This window comes from Pseudophryne corroboree, chromosome 3 (assembly GCF_028390025.1).
Source record: "Pseudophryne corroboree isolate aPseCor3 chromosome 3, aPseCor3.hap2, whole genome shotgun sequence".
In the NCBI taxonomy this organism is placed as follows: Eukaryota; Metazoa; Chordata; class Amphibia; order Anura; family Myobatrachidae; genus Pseudophryne; species Pseudophryne corroboree.
The window spans coordinates 189623756-189644399 of record NC_086446.1 but is presented as its reverse complement, the minus strand read 5'-3'; the positions used below and the strand labels follow the sequence as shown (position 1 = coordinate 189644399).

The 20644-nt window shown below is 41.7% G+C and overlaps 1 protein-coding gene and 1 long non-coding RNA gene across 3 annotated transcripts in view; one reads left to right on the top strand and one right to left on the bottom strand.

The window, feature by feature from the left end:
* The window catches only part of LOC135055085 (uncharacterized), a 256252-nt gene that overhangs the window by 186855 nt on the left and 48753 nt on the right, over positions 1–20644 (bottom strand). The window lies entirely within an intron of this gene.
* The window catches only part of ZCCHC24 (zinc finger CCHC-type containing 24), a 220641-nt gene that overhangs the window by 187351 nt on the left and 12646 nt on the right, over positions 1–20644 (top strand). For both annotated transcript variants that reach the window (XM_063958727.1, XM_063958728.1), the window contains exon 3: positions 12559–12723. In XM_063958727.1, the coding sequence (XP_063814797.1) occupies positions 12559–12723 (165 nt within the window). The remainder of the gene's footprint in view (positions 1–12558; positions 12724–20644) is intronic.

The following is a 20644-nucleotide window of genomic DNA, read 5'->3' as shown; positions in this document are numbered from 1 at the left end:
ATATTCGGGGATTGAGTGCTGAATGACTGTAACAGTGTTGAATTTGGTGACACATACAGTATGTAGAGCTCAATTAAACCGGCGACGTGAGAGGAAGCAGTGGACCCATGCAGTGCAATCAGCTGAATTCTATTGCTCTTTTATGCAAGGCAACTTGTACTCTAGACTACATAGTGCTTTACCAATAATATTAGCACATTTATTTAATTTTTGTAAGTTAAATAACATTGTTTAAAGAAGAGTAACATATTATACTAGTAATTTGACGCATGACTTTTATAATTGTTGTCGTTGAGACATCTGGCAGTATATTAAATCCACATTTTGTAAATAGAACTGTTATTATGTAATGTCACATTTTTATCCACAACAGAGGCATTATGAATACTTTGAAAAATATTAAATTAAAAAATTGCTTTATGCCCTGTGCAGATTCTTAAGGAATCATATTTCATTTTCCATCAATCAAATCATGTTTTAAATTGCAGTCTAATCCATGAAGACAATGTTAGTTAGTTTAGGGTAGTTAGCAACCAGATCAGTATAGGAAAACTTCAGAGTGTCGTAATAGCATTTTTCTGCAATCCTCACTCAGACCTGTTTGCCCTAGGCTATGTTTTAGAATGGCTTTGCAAGTGTTATCCAAGCAGGACCAGTAATAATAAGAAAAGAACAAACAAAATAAAAATTAAACCCTGCAAGTAATATAGATCTCCAATTTTATTTTTCTTGAGACTTTAATAGCAGCCACAATAAAATAAGTGCATGCTGATAACTATGATATACTACAAAACACACAAAGAAAAAAAAATTACAATATAAGCACACAGTGATAGGCAACCGGATGCACGTCCGGTGCCGTATGAGTGTCCATCTAAGCTTCAAAATGGCCACACATTAGCCTTAATTTCTGTAATAAACATAAAACATTATATTTAATCAAAGAAATACGTTATCTGTAATACCATATCAGCAGGCATTGTAGACAAGCAAAAACAAACCTGACAAAAGTAAGGAGCTGTTGGGACGAGAACAGGGTCAGACTGACCATCTGGCACTTCTGGCAAATGCCAGAAGTGCCGATGGCCTGTTGGTCCGGTCCTGTCAAACAGACAGCTGGGAGCTGCTTGACACCTGACATGCATGTTGCCTAGAAACATATGGCCATACCGCGAGTCCACGCCACTAGACATGCGGCATATGAGCAGTGCCCACGCCCCCTGTGACATGTGTGCCCCAGTCCGTCACTTGACAAAATGCAGTTAAAATTAGAGATGTGCAGCGGGCATTTTTCGCGGTTTGGTTTTGGATTCGGGTCCGCGGTTGTGTTTTGGATTCGGACGCGTTTTGGCAAAACCACCCTTTCGGGTTTTGGATTCGTATGTGTTTTGGATTCGGGTGATTTTTGGGGGGAAAAAACACAAAAACCGCTAAAATCATAGAATTTGGGGGTAATTTTGATCCTATGGTATTATTAACCTCAATAACAATAATTTCCACTCATTTCCAGTCTATTCTGAACACCTCACAATATTATTTTTAGTCCTAAAATTTGCACAGAGTTTGCTGGATGACTAAGCTAAGCGACCCAAGTGGCCGGCACAAACAAACAAATTAGTGAGCAGCACAAAAGCACTCTGGAATTGTCACCCCCCAGATACCACTGTGACTGGAATGATGATAACCGATGCACAGTCACAGGACACTACTACCACAACACCCTACAGCAGCAAGATGCAGCACAAGACACTGTACTAGTATTACTGAGCAGCACAAGACAATGAGCACTGATACTGAGCACTGACACTGAGAGAACGTAGCCACGTCCTCTCTGTATTCTCTAAAATGCCCGAGTGAAAATGGCGGCGACGCACGGCTCTTTATATGGAATCCGAATTCCACGAGAATCCGACAGCGTGATTATGACGTTTTGCCTCGTTCGGGTTTTCCGAGTCGGGCGGGAATAACCAAGCCGGGCTCGGAACCTTGTTTGACACGTGGAGTTCGGTAGGGTTCGGTTCTTGGTGGACCGAACCCGCTCATCTCTAGTTAAAATACTGACAGTAGGATCCCAATGGTCAGAATTCAGACACATCCCGGGGGGTAAGTACTGGAATTGGGGTTAGGGTTAGGCTCCAGGTGGAGGCTAGAGTTAGGGTTAGGCTGCAGGAGGAGGTTAGGGTTAGGGGCAGGGTAAAAATACTTACTGGGTTGTGTCGGGATTCTGACCATCGGGATCCTGCTGTTAGTCTTCTGCCTGTTAGGACAGCATGCCACGGCTCAGAGGGCCGTCTGTTGTCCATCAACGGTATATAGGATATGAACCACTTTTTAAAATGTTTATTACAACTTGTGCTATAAAGTTTTGCTAAATATTTAAACTAAAAACTGCTATGTGGTACATAAAATTATAAAGGCCTAAGAATCAAGAGTTGATGATTCTCATAGGCCTAATACTTTTTACAACTTTATATAATTTTCTCATTCCATAATTACTTTCCTAAGGCTATGTATGCACTGGCATCACAATTCTACGGTGAATATGTATGCACTGGCATCACAATTCTACGGTGAAGACGCCATTATTATTATTACATTTTATTTATAAGGTGCCAAACGTTTTTTGCAGCGCCACACAAAGGGCATACAATAGAATAGTACAGGGAGACAGAACTTAACATTACAGTAAAAAAAATAAAAAAATCGATTACAGGTAACAAAGAGCACCACAATTCTCAATACACAAAAACAGCTTAGATGTAACTAGCGAGGGAGGGAGTAATCAGCATACTTCTAGGGGCTGGCGGCCATAGATAGAGATGAGCCTTTACCAGGAGGAAAATATGTGGGTAAAGATGGTCGCTGAGTAGGTGAGAGCTGTAAGTGAAATGTGAGGAGAAGAGGGCTTTCACAACAAGAGGTAAGAGGTCCCTACTCTGAGGAGCTAACAATCTAGTGGCAAGGGACGACAGACAGATGACATGAGGTGCAAGCAAGCTGGAGGTACCCTAATGGCAGGATGTAAGTAAAGCAGAGATGGTCAAGGGATGAGGCAGGGGGTTGAAGGAGCAGCCTTGGGACTAGGTTATGCATTGGAACGGTATGCTTTGATGAATAGGTGGGTTTTCAGAGCCCGTGTGAAGCTTCGCATGTTCCACTGAAGGGGTGCAGGATGTGCTAAATCTTGAACTCGAGCATGGGAAGCAGTGACCAGGGTAGAGGAGAGGCATCGTTTATTGGCCAACCGTAGGGGACAGGAGGGAGTATAAAGGGAGAGGAGGTTGGAGATGTAGGGAGCAGTGGAATTAGAGATGGCCTTGTATGTGAGGGTGAGGAGTTTGAATAGGATTCTGTAGGGGAATGGGAGCCAGTGCAGATTTTGTCGAAGGGGTGTGGCAGAAGTGGAGCTGTGGGAGAGGAAGATAAGCCTAGCTGCGGAGTTGAGGACAGATTGGAGGGGAGCGAGTGAGGCTAGTGAGGAGAACGTTGCAGTAGTCAAGCCGTGAGAGGACCAGAGAGTGGATGATAAGTTTAGTTGCACTTTGGGAGAGCAATGGCCTGATGCAAGCACTGCTGCATAGCTGGAACAGACAGGATTGCGCCAGAGCTTGGATGTGGGGTGTAAAGCAGAAGGAGGAGTCAACAGTGACACCCAAGCAGCGGAGTTGGGGAACGGGGGAGATGATGGTGTTGTCAACAGTGATAGAGATTGGGGTAGGGGGTGTTACTCTGGCTGGGGGATATATAATGAGTTCAGTTTTGTTCATGTTGAGCTTCAGAGAGCGCTCAGACATCCAGGAGGAGATGGCGGAGAGGCAGCTGGAAACCTGAGAGAGGACAGTGGAGGACAGATCAGGAGAGGAGAAGTACTGTAGAGTTGTGTGTCATCAGCATAGAGGTGGTATTGGAGGCCAAAGGAGTTAATGCACGCACCCAGGGAAGAGGTGTACAGGGAGAACAAAAGGGGGTCAAAGAGAGAACCCTGAGGGACACCAACAGGAAGGATGGAAGGGTGAGGTGGTGCCGGAGACAGACACCGAGAAGGAGCGGTTAGTGAGGTAAGAGATAAACCAGTCAAGGACCATGCTAGAGAGGCTATAGATGAAGAAGGAGGCAAAGTCAGTGGCATTGAGGGAGAATGGGAGGGGAGGAGGAGGGGGCAAAGGAGCATTGAAAGTTTCAAAGAGACGGCGTGGACTAGAGGACTGAGAAGAGATGAGTGCTTGGGATTGCTTGGCGAGGGAGAGAGCAGAGCTGTAGGAGGAGAGAATAAACTTGAAATAGAGTAAGTCCACCAGAGAGTGAGATTTCCTCCAGAAGCATTCAGCGGAGCGTGAACATTGTTGTTAAAATCATATTAGTTTGGTGTGCCAGGGTTGGGGTTTAGAGCGGCTGAGGAGGACAGAGGAGAGGGGGGCCAGAGACTCGAGAGCAGAGGTTATGGAAGAGTTATAGAAGGAGGCTGCATTCTTACTTAAATTATGTATGCATGTAAATAAAAGTGAAAATAAACATGATATACCTCTGGATGAGTTAATAAATTAATTAAAATGGTACATGGGTCAAATATCTAAACAACACTTGTCTCCTATCCTACAATTTCCATGAGATGCTTAAGAATCTGGGAGCGCTCCCAAGATAGTAGAGTAGACAATCCTCTTGCATGAAGTGGGAGGGGTAGTGCCACAACGGTGTAATTTATGATGCCATGCTCCATAGTTACACCTGGGATATCCCCTTACAGGGTAGTCCCACAAAGTCAGCAACTTTGTTTAAATATACATAATAAGAACACCCTGACAAAGTAGGACTTAACATTCCTCTCAGCTCCTATGTCAAGCATTCCCCTCCCTATAGCCGCCAAATGGTCTATACTGGAATATTAACCTGAAATTGTATTTTTCATTGTTTTCTGTTGATAGCCATTAAACAAAGATTATGTGAAAATAACAATCAAGGCTAAATCAGAGTTGGGAGCAAAGCAAGTACCTGTCTGTGCACCGTAGTAAAACCATGCTGCACTGTAGGTGGGGCAGATGTAAAATATACTGAGAGATTTAGAATTGGGAGGGATGTGTCCAAAGAGATGAGCGGGTTAGGTTTTACTCGGTTCTCAAAACGGCATCTTATTGGCTCACGGATGTCACGTGTTTTGGATAGCCAATAAGATGCCGTTTTGAGAACCGAGTAAAACCGAACCCGCTCATCTCCAAATATATCTAAATTGCAGTGTAAAAATAAATCTGACCATCATTAGTGGGCTACATGGAAACGCAGGCAGGATTTAACCTGCATGCCAAAAAAAAAAACCTGAAAATGAATTTAACCCCTTGCATTGCAACATGGTTTGTCCAATTGCAAAGTTTTTTTTACGGTGTTCCCAAATCAGTATCAGCTGCAGTGCACTGTCTTATAGGCCTTACACACTGGGCGATATCACTCAAAGATATGAACGATCTTGTTCATTAATTAACAAGATACCGTTCATATCTTTGAGTGTAGAGGCACAAGCGATGAACGATGCGCGGCCCCGCGCTCGTTCATCGCTGGTGTCCAGTCGGCTGTACATGCAGGCCAACATGGACGATCGCGTCCATATGTGCCTGCACTTCTATGGAGCCGGGTAACGGGGGGAGTGAAGAAACTTCACTGCCCCCCCCCCCTCCCGCCGTGTCGCCCGTATCCGCCGTCGGGCAGCTCGACGGCGGATCTTTAAATGTGTAGGGCCCTTAAGAAAGGGTGTTTTTCAGTTGATATTCAAATGATGTAGATAGAAGTTTAAATTATTTTCAATGGGAGGACATTGTAAGCACACTGAAATACAGCTAAGAAGCACCAACATAATGATTTGCACATACGTGTGGTAGAACAGTTATCTTTTTAAACAAAGAGAATGTAAAAAAAATAAAAAAATAAAGCATAATGACAGTATTTGTAAGCAGATAGATTGTAGTCTATTTATATGCATTTTTTCTTACACACAATAATAACACCAATGTATACGAAGCATACTGTACAGTATACTAACTTAAAGGAGAGGGAAAAGATATTTTATGCTTGATGTCTCATACTAGTCAGTTGGTGTGTAGTATGAGTGGCCGGCGATCGGGATCCCGGCGCCGGGATCCCGACCGCACGCCACGCTATTTATTCTCCCTCCAGCGGGGGTCGTGGACCCCCAAGAGGGAGAATAGTTGTCGGTATGCTGGGTGTCGGGATTCAGGCGCTGGTATACTGAGCGTCGGGATCCCTGCAGCCAACATATTGAATACCACCCATCAGTTGTGCACAAGCGTGGCTCACATGCCCACTTCAACAAAGCCTGTGGCTGGTGTAAACATGGAAGGCATGGTAAAAATATGAGAGATCCACTTTTATATTCTCGTTGCGCAGTATCATCTACTACATTTGCTTTGTAATGGATGGGTTTATGCATGGGAACATTAAATAGCTGGTATCTGAGTAATAATAAACAGTACAGCTATTCCCAATTAGTGCAATCTAAAGGAGTATTCATTTTAGGATAACTCCATGCAGCCCTTACAGAAGAACCCGAATCAAAACTTTCACGTACGGCTACAGTTAATACATGTAATCCTTAATGTAAACACAAGCGTGGTTGTCTTGCATGTCAGAACGACGCCAGGGAAATAATCCAGTGCTTTAAATTACTGAATATCATCCACTTTTGGATATTTACCAAGCCCCCAAATATGTGACATGTTGACCCTGTTGCACTGTAAATAGGCCGCTAAGAGAAATGAACCACAATAGCATAGTCATGTGTTGGTGCCTGTGTGTGCTCCGGATGCTGAACGGATGTTGAATTCTACCGTGATTTCATAAAATGTCAAAATGTTTATGTTCCGTGATCAGTCAGCATTGGTGTTTGTGCTGGCAGAGGTGTGTGTAGGTGGCCTGTAACCAAACCACTAGGTGGCTGCAGAACACCAATAGCGCGCAGACAAGAGATACATGTAAACTACATAACAAAAGGCAGCTTCCTGACTGATACTGTGAGTGTTAAATAACTGTGCTCCTCGCCTTTATTAAATAAAGAAAGGCTACTGTAGGCCATAGGCTCTTATACGTACAGGGCCAAAAAAACAAGACTTTTGCTGAAGTGGAAAATCATCGCAGGGATGTCTTCCTATTGGAGCACCTGTCCTTGTATGTGAACTATGGTAAATACCGGTGATCCTTAATTTCTTATTGCTGCGATAAGAAATTAGAATTTTTGGGACCAATATCCAATAATAAATAAATATGCTTTGGAAACTTGAGTACAGGTCATATATTTTTACACGCAATGTGATCTGCAACATGATAACTTTCCATGACTCCATGAGTGGCCCTTGTTACTACTGAAAAAAACTTCTCAAAAAAGCATCAGATGAAGATTTTGACATTAGAACTACATTATAATTCCCAAGTGTTGTGCTCACATTGTGGAATCCAAACCAAATGTAATGTTTATGCTGTTAGATTATCACCATCCAATCATAGACTGGCCACCTACATATACATATATGGGTGACAGTACTGTGCCCTATGGATGGACGAATAGACAATTGGATATACAGGTAGGATCATTACTGAGCACAATTAGCGGTAAAGGAAATATGTGGGTTTTTTGTCTTGTCAAGTATGCATGCTGGAGACTCTCTTCTTTCATAGAACATTTCTCTAACACTGCAAATACTAATACCCTGCAGCTTGCCACAATACAAATGCCCATGTTCACACATCACGGCAAGCATGAGCATGGATACATCTGTAAGATCATACCTCCCAACTTTTCATTTTCATAAAGAGGCGCGCTCCCGAAAAGGGACGTGGCCTAAGAAAAGGGTGTGTGGCTTCACGAGAGGACCGCGATCGCGAGCCACGCCCCGTTTTTGTCACTGAGGGGGCATGCCCAGCGCTCTGTGAGCTGCTGGCATGCCCCCTCTCCTCCTGTCTCCCCTGAATATTCACCGCTGCTCTGCTAAGCAGGGCAGCGAGAGACAGAGCCTTTCAACTACCCCTCACCCCCCACCGCAGGACACTGCGGCCCGCGGGTAGGACAGTGGGACAGTCCCCAAAAAACGTGACTGTTCCGCGAAAATCGGGACAGTTGGGAGGTATGGTAAGACTGCAACATGAAGTAAATAGTGACCATTTTATCCCTTTTACCTGGGACACTCATGGATTACACAGGTTCTGTGGCTGATTAAAACCAGCTGAAATGTAGGCTTGTAGTCAGCCAGCCACAGAACCTGTGTAATACATGAGCGTCCCAGGTAAAAGGGATAATATGGTCACTCTCAAGTAAAGCATATAAACATATAATGCACTGAATGAACTTGGAATGTTTGGAAAATGGTTGGTTTTTTTTTTTAGACATTTTAAACAAAACCACACACACTAAAGTAATCTCCACATATTGTACTGTAGCAGATAAGTTCTCCTCTAAGGTGCTGGCCCTGTGATGAGTAAACCCAGGGTTCTTAGATTCTAACCAATTCCAATCCTTTCCTATAACACTCAAAATTGAAGTGTCCTTTTATATTTTATGTACCATGGAATAACATACTTCATTTCTACAGGACCTTTAACCTGATCTGGGCGTTAGGGGTACATTTACTAAGCAGTGATAAGAGCGGAGAAGTGAGTCAGTGGAGAAATTTCCCCATTAACCAATCAGCAGCTCTGTATCATTTTATAGTATGCAAATTATAGATGTTACTTCAGTGCTGATTGGTTGCTATGGGCAACTTCTCCACTGGCTCACTTCTCCGCTCTTATCACTGCTTAGTAAATGTACCCCTGAGTACCTAAAATTACCTATTTGACTGTTAGAACTTAAAAAGGTCTAATTCTGTTACTTAAGTTCATATAAATGGACCGTGGAAATGTGTGGAGTGAGTAGTTTTCATATGTAATTCATATATACTGTTACAGCCTTTGCTGCGTAGCGTATGTAGCGCAACTGCTGGCTCCCAAGAGTCACGTGTGCGAATGTACATACGCACCAACAACCCATTTGCTTCTATGGGAAAGCCACGGCTGTGAATGGATTGCAACCTCCTGCCACTATAGCGTATCGTGGGAGTAAACACTGCAAGGAAGTAGCAGGACACATCTGTAATAAAGGCGCAGTGCTTCAAACATAATGATATGCTGCGTGGTTTTGTTTTATTTTCAAAGTATAAGTTCCTAAACTGAACTTTTTAAAATGTATAAAATTCTAGCACATGGATTAAAAAAACTAATTTTGATTTTTTTTAGATTCTAAAAATCCTGGGCCTAATGATGAGCCATCCCGCCACCTGGGCATTTACGGCTAGATTAGTAAATAATCTGAGATAATGAAATATAAAAATGCTACTTAATGTTCTAGCTAAGATCAAACAATATAGCGGACTGAAACAGATAAGCTTTAACTCAAGCCATATGGCTGCTGATCTGCACTGACATACGAGGGGATTCTTTGAGATAAAGCAGTGACTAAAACCTTCTTTATAAATGATGTGTATTTAAGGGGTGGGGGTGTAACTAAATTGCTGATGCAGTTAACTTTTCATTTTTTTTTTTACTACAGTAGGCAAAGTTTAATGCATACATACAGTATATACCCACTTTCTGGGCATGTTTGGGAGACTCCCAAATGTTGGGGATTTCCCACAGTCCCCTGAAAGAAAAGATCACCCTCCAGTATGCTAGTGACACGATTATCAACGAATTATGAAATCGTAGCAACAGATAGTAGCATTGTATGGTGGGAGGTGGTGTCAGAATGATAATATTCACATAATTACACCCCGTGGCCCCTGCTACCTGCATCTCCATTCTGGGAATCCCCAGAGTGGAAATAAAAAAGTAATTGTATATGATTTAATGTCAGGTAGTACAGCTTCTTAAATACTTTTGCTATAAATGATTGGGCTCCATCTTTGAAGAAAAAAATATGACATTCGCAGATTTAAGTTTTGGTGCAGATGTACTAAGCCTTGAAAAATTGTAAAATGTAGAATGATAAACATACCAGCCAATCTGCTCCTAACTGCCATGTTACAGGCTGTGTATAAAAAATGGCAGTTAGGAGCTGATTGGTTGGTAGTTTATCACTCTCCACTTTTAGCACTTTTCAAGGCAAAAGTACACGTGGTCCAAAGTCTGCTGAACAATCTGTGGATATGATGGCTTTGGGGTGTTTTTTTTTTTCCATTTCATATTACCCCACGGATTTCCACATTTCTAAAAATAGGTGCAATCCGTTTTTGGCGGATCGAAATGGCTGGACATCGCGATTTTGACATATGGTCATTATTGCTGTATCTAATTAGAGTCCCGAAAATGGACATGTGATCGCGCGAAAACACATGGGATCGGGAATATGGCCACAATCCCATGTGTTATCGCGACTCCGGCTGCCCGCCTATCGAGGTTTATGCTATGGGTGCCTCAGGCACTCAAAGCATAATCCGCAATAAGTGCCGGCATCGGGGGGAGGAGCCTGCTGCATTGGGGCTAATAGGATAGTCCCTGACAATACAATTACCCGTGGTCATTGACTGCAAGTAATTGGTTACCCCCTATAGGATGAACATTAATTAACTGATGATTCCTTGTGTACTTTGTATCCCAGGTGTCATATATGTGCAACTGATTATCTATCTATATCATACATAACATGACATGACATATGTGTCAGATTCATTTTCTGTATTTCTGCCACTGTTTTTCTTATTTCCCTGTATTGCTTACCCTACTTGAACCACAAAGTGCACACAAGATGGCTGCCTCACTGGTTGCAGATAGGATGTATGATGCATGGAGCCGATTATGCCTATGTATCTTGCTCATTGTTACAACTGTGTTGTGTATCCCAGTCAGGACTGCCGGACCCTGACCAGGATGCAGTCAGGATTCAGCAGTCAGAATACTGACAGCGGAATCCCAACGTTCAGAATCCCAACAGTAAGTACTTGACTGTCGGGATGCCATTGTCAGCAGGGATTGTGACTGCTGGGATTTCGTACCCAAACCGCTTCCTCACTGTAACACCATACAGCAGTGTGCATGAGTCAGCTGCCTCACCTCACTGTATCATGTGCTGTTGTCTTTAAATATAAAGCTCCTTGAGTCCTATTGGAAAAAAATTGCATCAAATAAAATAATTCTTAATTATTATTACGGTCAGTAGTAGCAGTCCCTATGCAGCACAACTTGTTTTTATCAAAGTGTAAAATTGCGCCATCTAGGTGGATTCACTCTGAATTAATTGAGGGCCAATATGGGGGGTAATTCTTAGTTGATCGCAGCAGCAAGTTTGTTAGCAATTGGGCAAAACCATGTGCACTGCAGGGGGGGCAGATATAACATTTGCAGAGAGAGTTAGATTTGGGTGGGTTATTTTGTTTCTGTGCAGGGTAAATATTGGCTGCTTTATTTTTACACTGCAATTTAGATTTCAGTTTGAATACACCCCACCCAAATCTAACTCTCTCTGCACATGTTATATCTGTCCTTCCTGCAGTGCACATGGGTGGTCATTCCGAGTTGTTCGCTCGCTGCCGTTTTTAGCAGAATTGCGATCAGGTCAAAAACCGGCAATTCTGCACATGCGTATGGGCTGCAGGGTGCACGAGCTAAGTAATTTAACACAAAACTATGCAATTTTACACATGGCCGAGCGATGCTTTTCAGTCGCTCTGCTGATCGGTGAGTGATTGACAGGAAGTGGGTGTTTCTGGGTGGTAACTGAGCGTTTTCTGGGAGTGTGCTAAAAACGCAGGCGTGCCAGGCAAAAATGCAGGAGTAGCTGGAGAAACAGGGGAGTGGCTGGCCGAACGCAGGGCGTGTTTGTGACGTCAAACCAGGAACTAAACGGACTGAGGTGATCGCAATTTATGAGTAGGTCTGGAGCTACTCAGAAACATTTAATAGCAGAACTGCTAATCTTTCGTTCGCTCTTCTGCTAAGATACACTCCCAGAGGGCGGCGGCTTAGCGTTTGCACTGCTGCTAAAAGCAGCTAGCGAGCGATCAACTCGGAATGAGGGCCATGATTTTGCCCAACTGCTAACAAATTTGCTGCTGCGATCAACTCAGAATTAGGCCCATTGTGTCATTGGTAGTACACCGCGCCTGTCGGAGGACATGCTCTGTGATCATTTCTCACTGAGAATTATTTACTCACATTTTCAAATGTTTCTAAAAACCAGATTTGCAGATTACAGATCTTGTACCTGCACTTTTGTACAGAAATACATTTTCTTTTAGCTGCTAATTTCATCAGCTTCTACTAGCTAAAGTACATTCTACATAGTCTAGTCATGAAAATGTGCTAAGTGTAATCAGACTTAATTTTCCCACTCACAAAACGATTAGACAAAATAATAAATATGATCTGTAGTACGCTGCAGTGGACATTTCGGTTCTGCAGAAAAGCATGTTGGGGCAACACATACAAAATGGCCTGACGTACAGAACTCAAATTACATTAGAAGTACGTACAAAGTCATCATGTGTGTGTCTGCTGAATAATCCTTGTTCTCTTGTTTGTTTTTCCCAGGCTCGTCCAAAGGGTGAAGGTCTAACCCCATATCAAGGAAAGAAACGGTGTTTTGGAGAATATAAGTGCCCCAAATGCAAACGGAAATGGATGAGTGGGAACTCCTGGGCCAACATGGGTCAAGAGTGTATTAAGTGCCACATTAATGTCTACCCTCACAAACAGGTCAGTCAGGAGGTGGAAGACCCCAGGGTACCATACTTCTTTTAACATTACTCTTAATATATATTGTATTTTAGGCCAAATAATCCATTATAGACTTTACTTTGTCATTGTTTTGTAAATAAAACAAGCCACTACGAAGAAGTCTATGAACAGTAAACCCTGTAAAAAGTTAAAGTTACAGAAAAATAATCATTTTCATGACAGACACACCTCTACATAAATAAAAACCAAATCTCACAGTATAGGTTTCAAAAGTTCCATCTACAGAACAAACTAACCTTGAATAATGTACTCTGGGCAGATGAGATCAAAGTTTAGTTGTTTAATCTTAATGCACAACACTGTTTGGCAGTGTATCACCGTCTGAACTTGGTAACCATCAAGCATGGTGGAGGGGTGATGATTTGGGAGTGCTTTGTAGCCACAAAACACGCACATCTCGTGATCGTTGAGGCCATCTGGTTGGCAACTGATGCTAGGTGGAATTTGGATCACGTAGCAGGACAGTGATCCAAAGCACGCCAGAAAATCCGCATGTAAATAACTGATAAAAATATAAAGTAAAGTAAAGTTCCAGATTGGCAAAGTCCAAGTGACTTAAACTCATTGAGCTGCTATGGTGTATATTAACCTATCTGCGAAAGATATACAGCCAGACTGCGGAGGATGAGCCTCACTTGTACTTCACAGCGAGGGGATGGAAATAAATAAGAAATTCAAGTTTTTACCTTCCCCTCCCCCCCACCACTGGTCCTACTGATATGCTTTTGTAAAAAATAAATAAATAAATAAATAATATATATATATATATATATATATATATATATATATATATAATATTAAGTGTCCAATGGCGGAAATGAACGGCACTCACAGGGTATATCATTTCAAAAAAACTGGTATATTGATGTAACGTTTCGGAGCACCGGCCCCTTCTTCCAGACAACACCAGAATCTGGTGTTGTCTGGAAGAAGGGGCTGGTGCTCCAAAACGTTACATCAATATACCAGTTTTTTTGAAATGATATACCCTGTGAGTGCCGTTCATTTCCGCCATTGGACATTTATGTGATCAAGGATTCAGCCAACAGGGGAAGCTGGACATTGAGTTAATTGAGTGCCGACTGATTTGGATGAATATATATATATATGAATATATATATATATATATATATATATATGAATATATATATATATATATATATATATATATATATACATACATACATATACATACACACATGCATACTTTAAGCACCTCTATCTACCCAACCACTGCATGTACAAAGATGGAACTCTTATTTTAAACATGGGAGCACTTATCAGAGTGTTGTCACCAGGCAAAACAAGCTATCCTACTTTAACATCATGAAGTCCATGGATGGGGAAATCTCTACCACTACTTGGCTTCCAATAATTGAGGGCACCCATTTTAGAGGGGAGTCAAATGATGTGGCCCCCTAAAAGCTATTGTTTGGTGATCACCAGACAATATTACCCTGCACTATTAAAAATACAAAACATTTTGTATATGGGCAGAAGAGCACTACACACACACTTTAATGCCCTTAATTATATCTGTAAAGGAAGGTGCCAACATATCAAAATGAGGAGTCCCGTTTAAAATATTAATTTTCAAAAACTACATGTAGAACCCTATTGACCAATACTTTTTGCAATTGTGGAAAAGTGGATTATTGCAGAAACAAGAACCACAGAGTATTTATATGTGATACTTACAAGACAGTAAAGGGGCATACACACAGTGAGATATTGACTACAATAAGTGCCGATTTTGACTTTGTGATTTCCCTTGAACTCCCCCGAGCCACCGATTTTGACTATATACAATTTTGACTATACTAGAAACTAGATTGTACACAATATAGTCAAAATTGCCTTGCCTGCACAGTATATTTTTTGTTGCGATACCGACCCTACGGGAGCGCGCATCGGTATTGCACGATATATACGCACGGTGCGATATGTGCTAACTTTTCTTACGATTTTGACTATATAGTCAAAATCGTAAGCAAACACCTCACCGTGTGTATGCACCTTAAGAAATTGTGTTTTCTTTTGGTTAACTTTCTTGAAATTTAAATGTAAAAAAAAAACAAATAAAGTTTTGGGCCATTTGGTTAGATTTTATTTGATGTGCAAATAAACTAAAGATATTTGCTGTAAATACAAAGTTATCTGGGTACTACATAAAAAATATATCAGTGTGTTGAAATGTGACGAGCGTAAACATTGAAAACTGGCCTCAGCAAGTGAGAAAACGTTCAGCTTAAGGGGCACCTAAAAATGAAGTAATCCAATTGACTTGGCAGTGTTAGAGCACATGTGTGAACTTTGCGCACCTGCAGAATAAACCTAGCAGCTGACGGAGGCATCCATTCTGCAACACGGGGATTCCTTCCCATAGGAAAGAGTGGGGCATTGGCAATGGACACCATCTGAAGATGGCATTCGTTCTCACAATCACACTCTGAAATTATGTTTACGGAAATAAGGAGGTCCCCATGCTAGTGCAAGGGGATCTTGGTGCGCTTTGGGGATGACAGGTAAGCAGTAGATTTCAGTGAAATCTCATGTTTAGTGAATGTAGCCAAATCTAAAAGTTTTACAAAAGTAAGTGAAAATTTGTATTTTCACCTACTAGTAAGGACAATGACTATGCCCCCAAGAGAGTGCTACGTAAATGAATACCCTAACCCATCAATGAGCTAATCATGTGTTCAGAGGATAATCTTTGTAGATGGTCCTATAGTACTGATCCAGAGAGAGTACTTACTTTTTCACATATTGCTTTTGCATGTTGGTTTATTTTTTATGTAATAATTTTACCCCTTTCACACCGCCAAAAATAGCCCAGGTTATTGCCATGTCGACCCGGGTCACGGCTCGTGTGAAAGGGTCCCTAAAAAATAACCTGTATCCAGTGACCCAGGAATCCAACCGTATCCCTGGAGCCTGGAGATGATGTCATCTCAAAGTGCCAGCAAAATGGTTAAAACTGCACTCGTGTGTAGTGTAAGTGGGGCTGACCCAGGAATAACCCAGGTCGGAGCTGCAGTGTAAACGGGGTCTGTCCCGGATCTGAACAGCATTCCAAAACCAATTGTAAAAGGGGTAGTAATGAGAAAGTTAAATCTGTTATGTGTTTTTAGTAATATGACTTTGATATATTATATTTTAAGAGTTGAGAGTGATTTGCATTAGTACAGTACAAATAATCTTTAAAGGAATTTCCCACCTACATAAGGTATTTGAAACCCCAAAAGGGCCCTTTGGTTGCCGCTACTCCAATTGTTTGTGGCCCTGATGCATGCTTTACTGGGTGCACCTGGATGCCTATCTCCTTAAACATCAGATCTGGAGGAAGAAAATAATCCATTGCAGGACCGATTATGACATTTGGCTTCTAATGGGAACAATGCAGTTATCCAATAATGAATTGGTCATTTCTATTCCTGTGAAAGATTTTATTGTACGTAGAAAATATTAATGCAAAGGAAACATGCCAGACTTCAAAAATGAAGATTGCGCTGCAGAAAGTACTGTGGTATGCAAATGATGCTGTAATGGTATGTATTCCACAATAACCCATTAGCACTGATGCACCTATTTATATATATTTTACTATATATATATATATATATATATATATATATATATTATATATATATATATATATATTATATATATATATATATATATATATATATATATTTGAAAAAAAGACTGCGGCACTCAGGGTCTTGTAGCTGAACAATGTGTATTACGGAATCTCAACATGTAACATGATGTTACATGTTGTGATTCCGTAATACACATCGTTCAGCTACAAGCCCCTGAGTGCCGCAGTCTTTTTTTCAAGTCTACTGTCAGTTTCACTGAAGGCACCGGGGCACATCAATTACCGGAGGAGTGCCAGGCTCTGCACTATATATATATATATATATATATATATGTCCACAATCACATTAGCATTTAGGAATTCTGGGATACCTTGCCAGAGAAGGTAGTAATGGCGGACTCCGTAATTGATTTAAAAAATGGGTTGGATAAATTTCTAACTGATAAAGATATCCAGAGATATAACATTTAAAGAGTTTGTATTGCGTTACTACGGGTATACTTTGGTTACATTCATAACAGTATAGGATCCAAACAAAGGTTGTACTCGATGGACAACTTTTCTTTTTTCAACCTCACTGTGTTACTATGGGTATCCGTTCAGATGGTCGACAATATTAAGGTCGACACTCATTAGTTCACCACTGTTGGTCGACATGGACAAATGGTTGACACATGAAAAGGTCGACATGGCTTTTAAAAAAAATAGATTTAACTTTTTCATACTTTACCATCCACGTGGACTACGATTAGGAATAGTAACCTGTGCCGAGCGAGGCGGTAGTGGAGCGAGGCACCTTGCCCGCAGTGCGAGCCATGCACGGGGACGCCATACATTAATTGGGGTTCCTGGTCATGTTACGGAAAAAATGACACACAAAAATGTTCAAAAAGCCATGTCGACCTTTCATGCGTCGACCATTTTCACATGTTGACTATTTGTCCATGTCAGTGTCGACCTTAACATTGTTGACCATTCATACCGGACCGTTACTATAGCCTGTTTGTACTATCTAGTATCTAGCACACAATATGGGTGTAGTAGGATATGATGACATTCAGAATGCCAACATGTTCAAAATGCCGACATTTATTATGTTGACATTTTGCAAAGTCAACACTACTTGTAGCCTAACCCTAATTGTATGTGTTGACATTCTGATGACATTCATAATGTAGACATTATTATGTCATTGTGGACATTAAGACCATTCTGACTACATCCTCTTCAATATCCCAGGCCACAGTGGATACATGTAAATATTATATATATTATATCATTTTGTAGGGATAAAAAATACCTCTGCAACCACCTGCTCATCTATAAACATCCCCTAATGCTCGCCATTTGTGAAGCAGATTGATGTATTTCATGCTGCAACACAAGAGGTCATATCTGGAGGTGCAATACTGTGCTAGTCCACATTTCATTTCATAATAACTGCAGCAATCGACTAAACGCCACTCATCAGAAATAGGAAGACTTCGCACCCCTGCATTTACCATGATCTTGTACTAATCTATTTGTTTGGAGCGTGCGGTGGCTTTATGTCTGGCAAAAACAGAGTGTACATTCCACAACAAGAATGTCATACAAATCAATGTTTTGAAAATAGTCATATTAAGTCCAGATAGAAAGGATGTGGATGGATGATCCGCCCTGCCATACCGAATAATACACACGCACTACTACACAGTATTACAAGTGCAAAGAAACATACCAAACTATCAACTACAGCTTTCTTACTCTATAGTAGAAACTACCACAAACTACTGTTTAGGCAGATTGTATGCTCATTAATGTGATTTACAGGACCACAATTCTAGTTTCCCCAAAGTTATGTGCATCAGCCTAGGCTGGCAGGTGAGCAGTTGCTTTACCTATTGCAAGGGCTCTGCCAAGAGGGGGCGGGACCTTTTCCAACATATTGGACATTTCTATTACTATATGTAACCAGTAGCCTTAATGCCTACCTTCTAGTAACATTGGGTACGCCAAAGGCAATACCGATTATATTTGGGGCAGTTGTAATTGGCTGCCTTTGCAGCATCCATTCCCTAGGGTAATGGGTGCTAAGTCTGATAAAATATCCAATCACATCTCTCGGTCAACTGCCAGCGGTAGGTAGCTCATCCCCTCTCTCTACGTTAAGGTCATTTAATGGTTAAATCAGCACAGGAATGGTTTATTCTCACCAATATATGGCGGGGCCCTGCGGCTCTGGTACCAGATCACATTGATTGAAAGAGATACGTAAAGCTCAATTTTATTTTAGTTATTATCCTCCATTACTCACTCAAACACTGCCTCAAAGTCTATTTCTGAGTACACTTAAGACACTTGTACATACAGCCTCAAAATGCCTCTCAGTGCAAGCTCACAACACTCGACTCCAATACAGTCCAGATTAGCTGCCTCCTGCTAGTTTTTAACACTCGGTCCCAGGATCGTTTGTGGTCAGGAGCCTACCTCTTGGAACACAGGAACACTATGCTTTAATTGTGCTGACACAACCAGTAATATGAAGAGAGCAGATTTACACAGAATAGGGCGCAGTTAGAATCCCCAAACAGATTAGTGAGTCTCATACTTGAATCAAAATAGAAAGCAGACTCAAAGTGAAAGGTCAGGATGTCCCCCTGCGCACACAGTCTCCTGGTATCCCCAGACATGGGGCATATTTAACAATTATCAAGTTATCATTGTCATTTCTTATCACTGCTATTCACGGCAATAAGAAATTATATAAAGACGAATGTATCAAATGTCATATGTAGGTAAAATGTCTCCAAAAGGTAATTAGGTAACAATGAAGATGCCACTGGCCACACCCACATTCAGTAGCACCGGTCACAGAACCTCCTCTTACAATGGGAGGTGTGACCAGTGCTATGTGGGTGCTTGATCATTTACAGCAACAGGCTCATATGGCTCTTAGGGCTAGATTCAGATATGTACACAAACCTGACGGTACATACATGTCCGATGGTAACTGATCTGCACATGCGAGGCTCAGCACATGTGCAGATCTCTGTGACGATGGTCGTAGTGCACCCTAATCTGCAGCATGATTGAGAGGCAGGAAGGGGTGGGGAAAGCCAGCAATCCAGAAAACAGGGTCGCATCGGCCCCGTTTTCTTGGTGTGCCAAGGCCAGTGGCTGTGTCCTTGCCCCCGGCTGCATGGAAACACCGGCCATCATGAGTAACCTGAGGGTTATCAGATGACCAACGTTCATGCGCATGATCCGATGCTTCGTCTGAAGCCGGCAGGAGGCCTCCCATTTACACAAGACACCTCCTGCAGCATTAACATATATTAGTGGCTGTGCAACTGCATCCATCTCTGCATCAGGCCCTTAATCCGGCCCTGCGGACTAGAGTGTGAAAAGATCATACAAATAGTGGGCATATAATTAGTGGGCATAAAACAATGTGACAATCCAATAAATGTCTACAGCCACAGCAGGGAATAACAACAGAAAAGCAGTTCCACCTTTAGAGGTTACTAAGTATAAACGATAGATAACGAGTAAAATGATTTCTATATGCACAGTACTAATAAACGGTTAACGATGTTACAGCCTGTGTCCTTTCCATAATCACACAACTCATCAGCCAGGTCACATGGAGGCGTCTATGTCATGCAGGGCCCCACATTAAAGTCTGCTGGCTCACAGTCGCCTCTCCCAGAGTTCTATTCTGAATTTCCATGAAGAGACGAAAAAAAAAAAAAAACTCAGCACACTACTCCCAAGCCAGGGGGAAAGCATAACAGCACTAGCTGGCTTCTATCAATAAACATGATAAGCATGGACTGCAGATTTGTGGCTTGGAGCCTCTGTACTAGAGGAATCACAGCAGGCAGTATGACTCCCTGCATTAACACTTTATTATGCTCAGTTATAACGCATGATAAGTCTACAGTACATTAACAGGATATGTATGAAGTTATAGTGGATACAGAATTAGTTGACATGTAATGTATAAGTGAGTTATAGGACAGGGGGGGTAACTTTTTTCAGTTCTTTTTACATCTTTAAGATTATCAAGGCACATGGCCCTCATTCCGAGTTGTTCGCTCGCTAGCTGCTTTTAGCAGCTTTGCACACGCTAAGCCGCCGCCTACTGGGAGTGAATCTTAGCTTAGCAAAATTGCGAACGAAAGATTCTCAAAATTGCGAATAGACACTTCTTAGCAGTTTCTGAGTAGTTCCACACTTACTCGGCATCTGCGATCAGTTCAGTCAGTTTCGTTCCTGGTTTGACGTCACAAACAC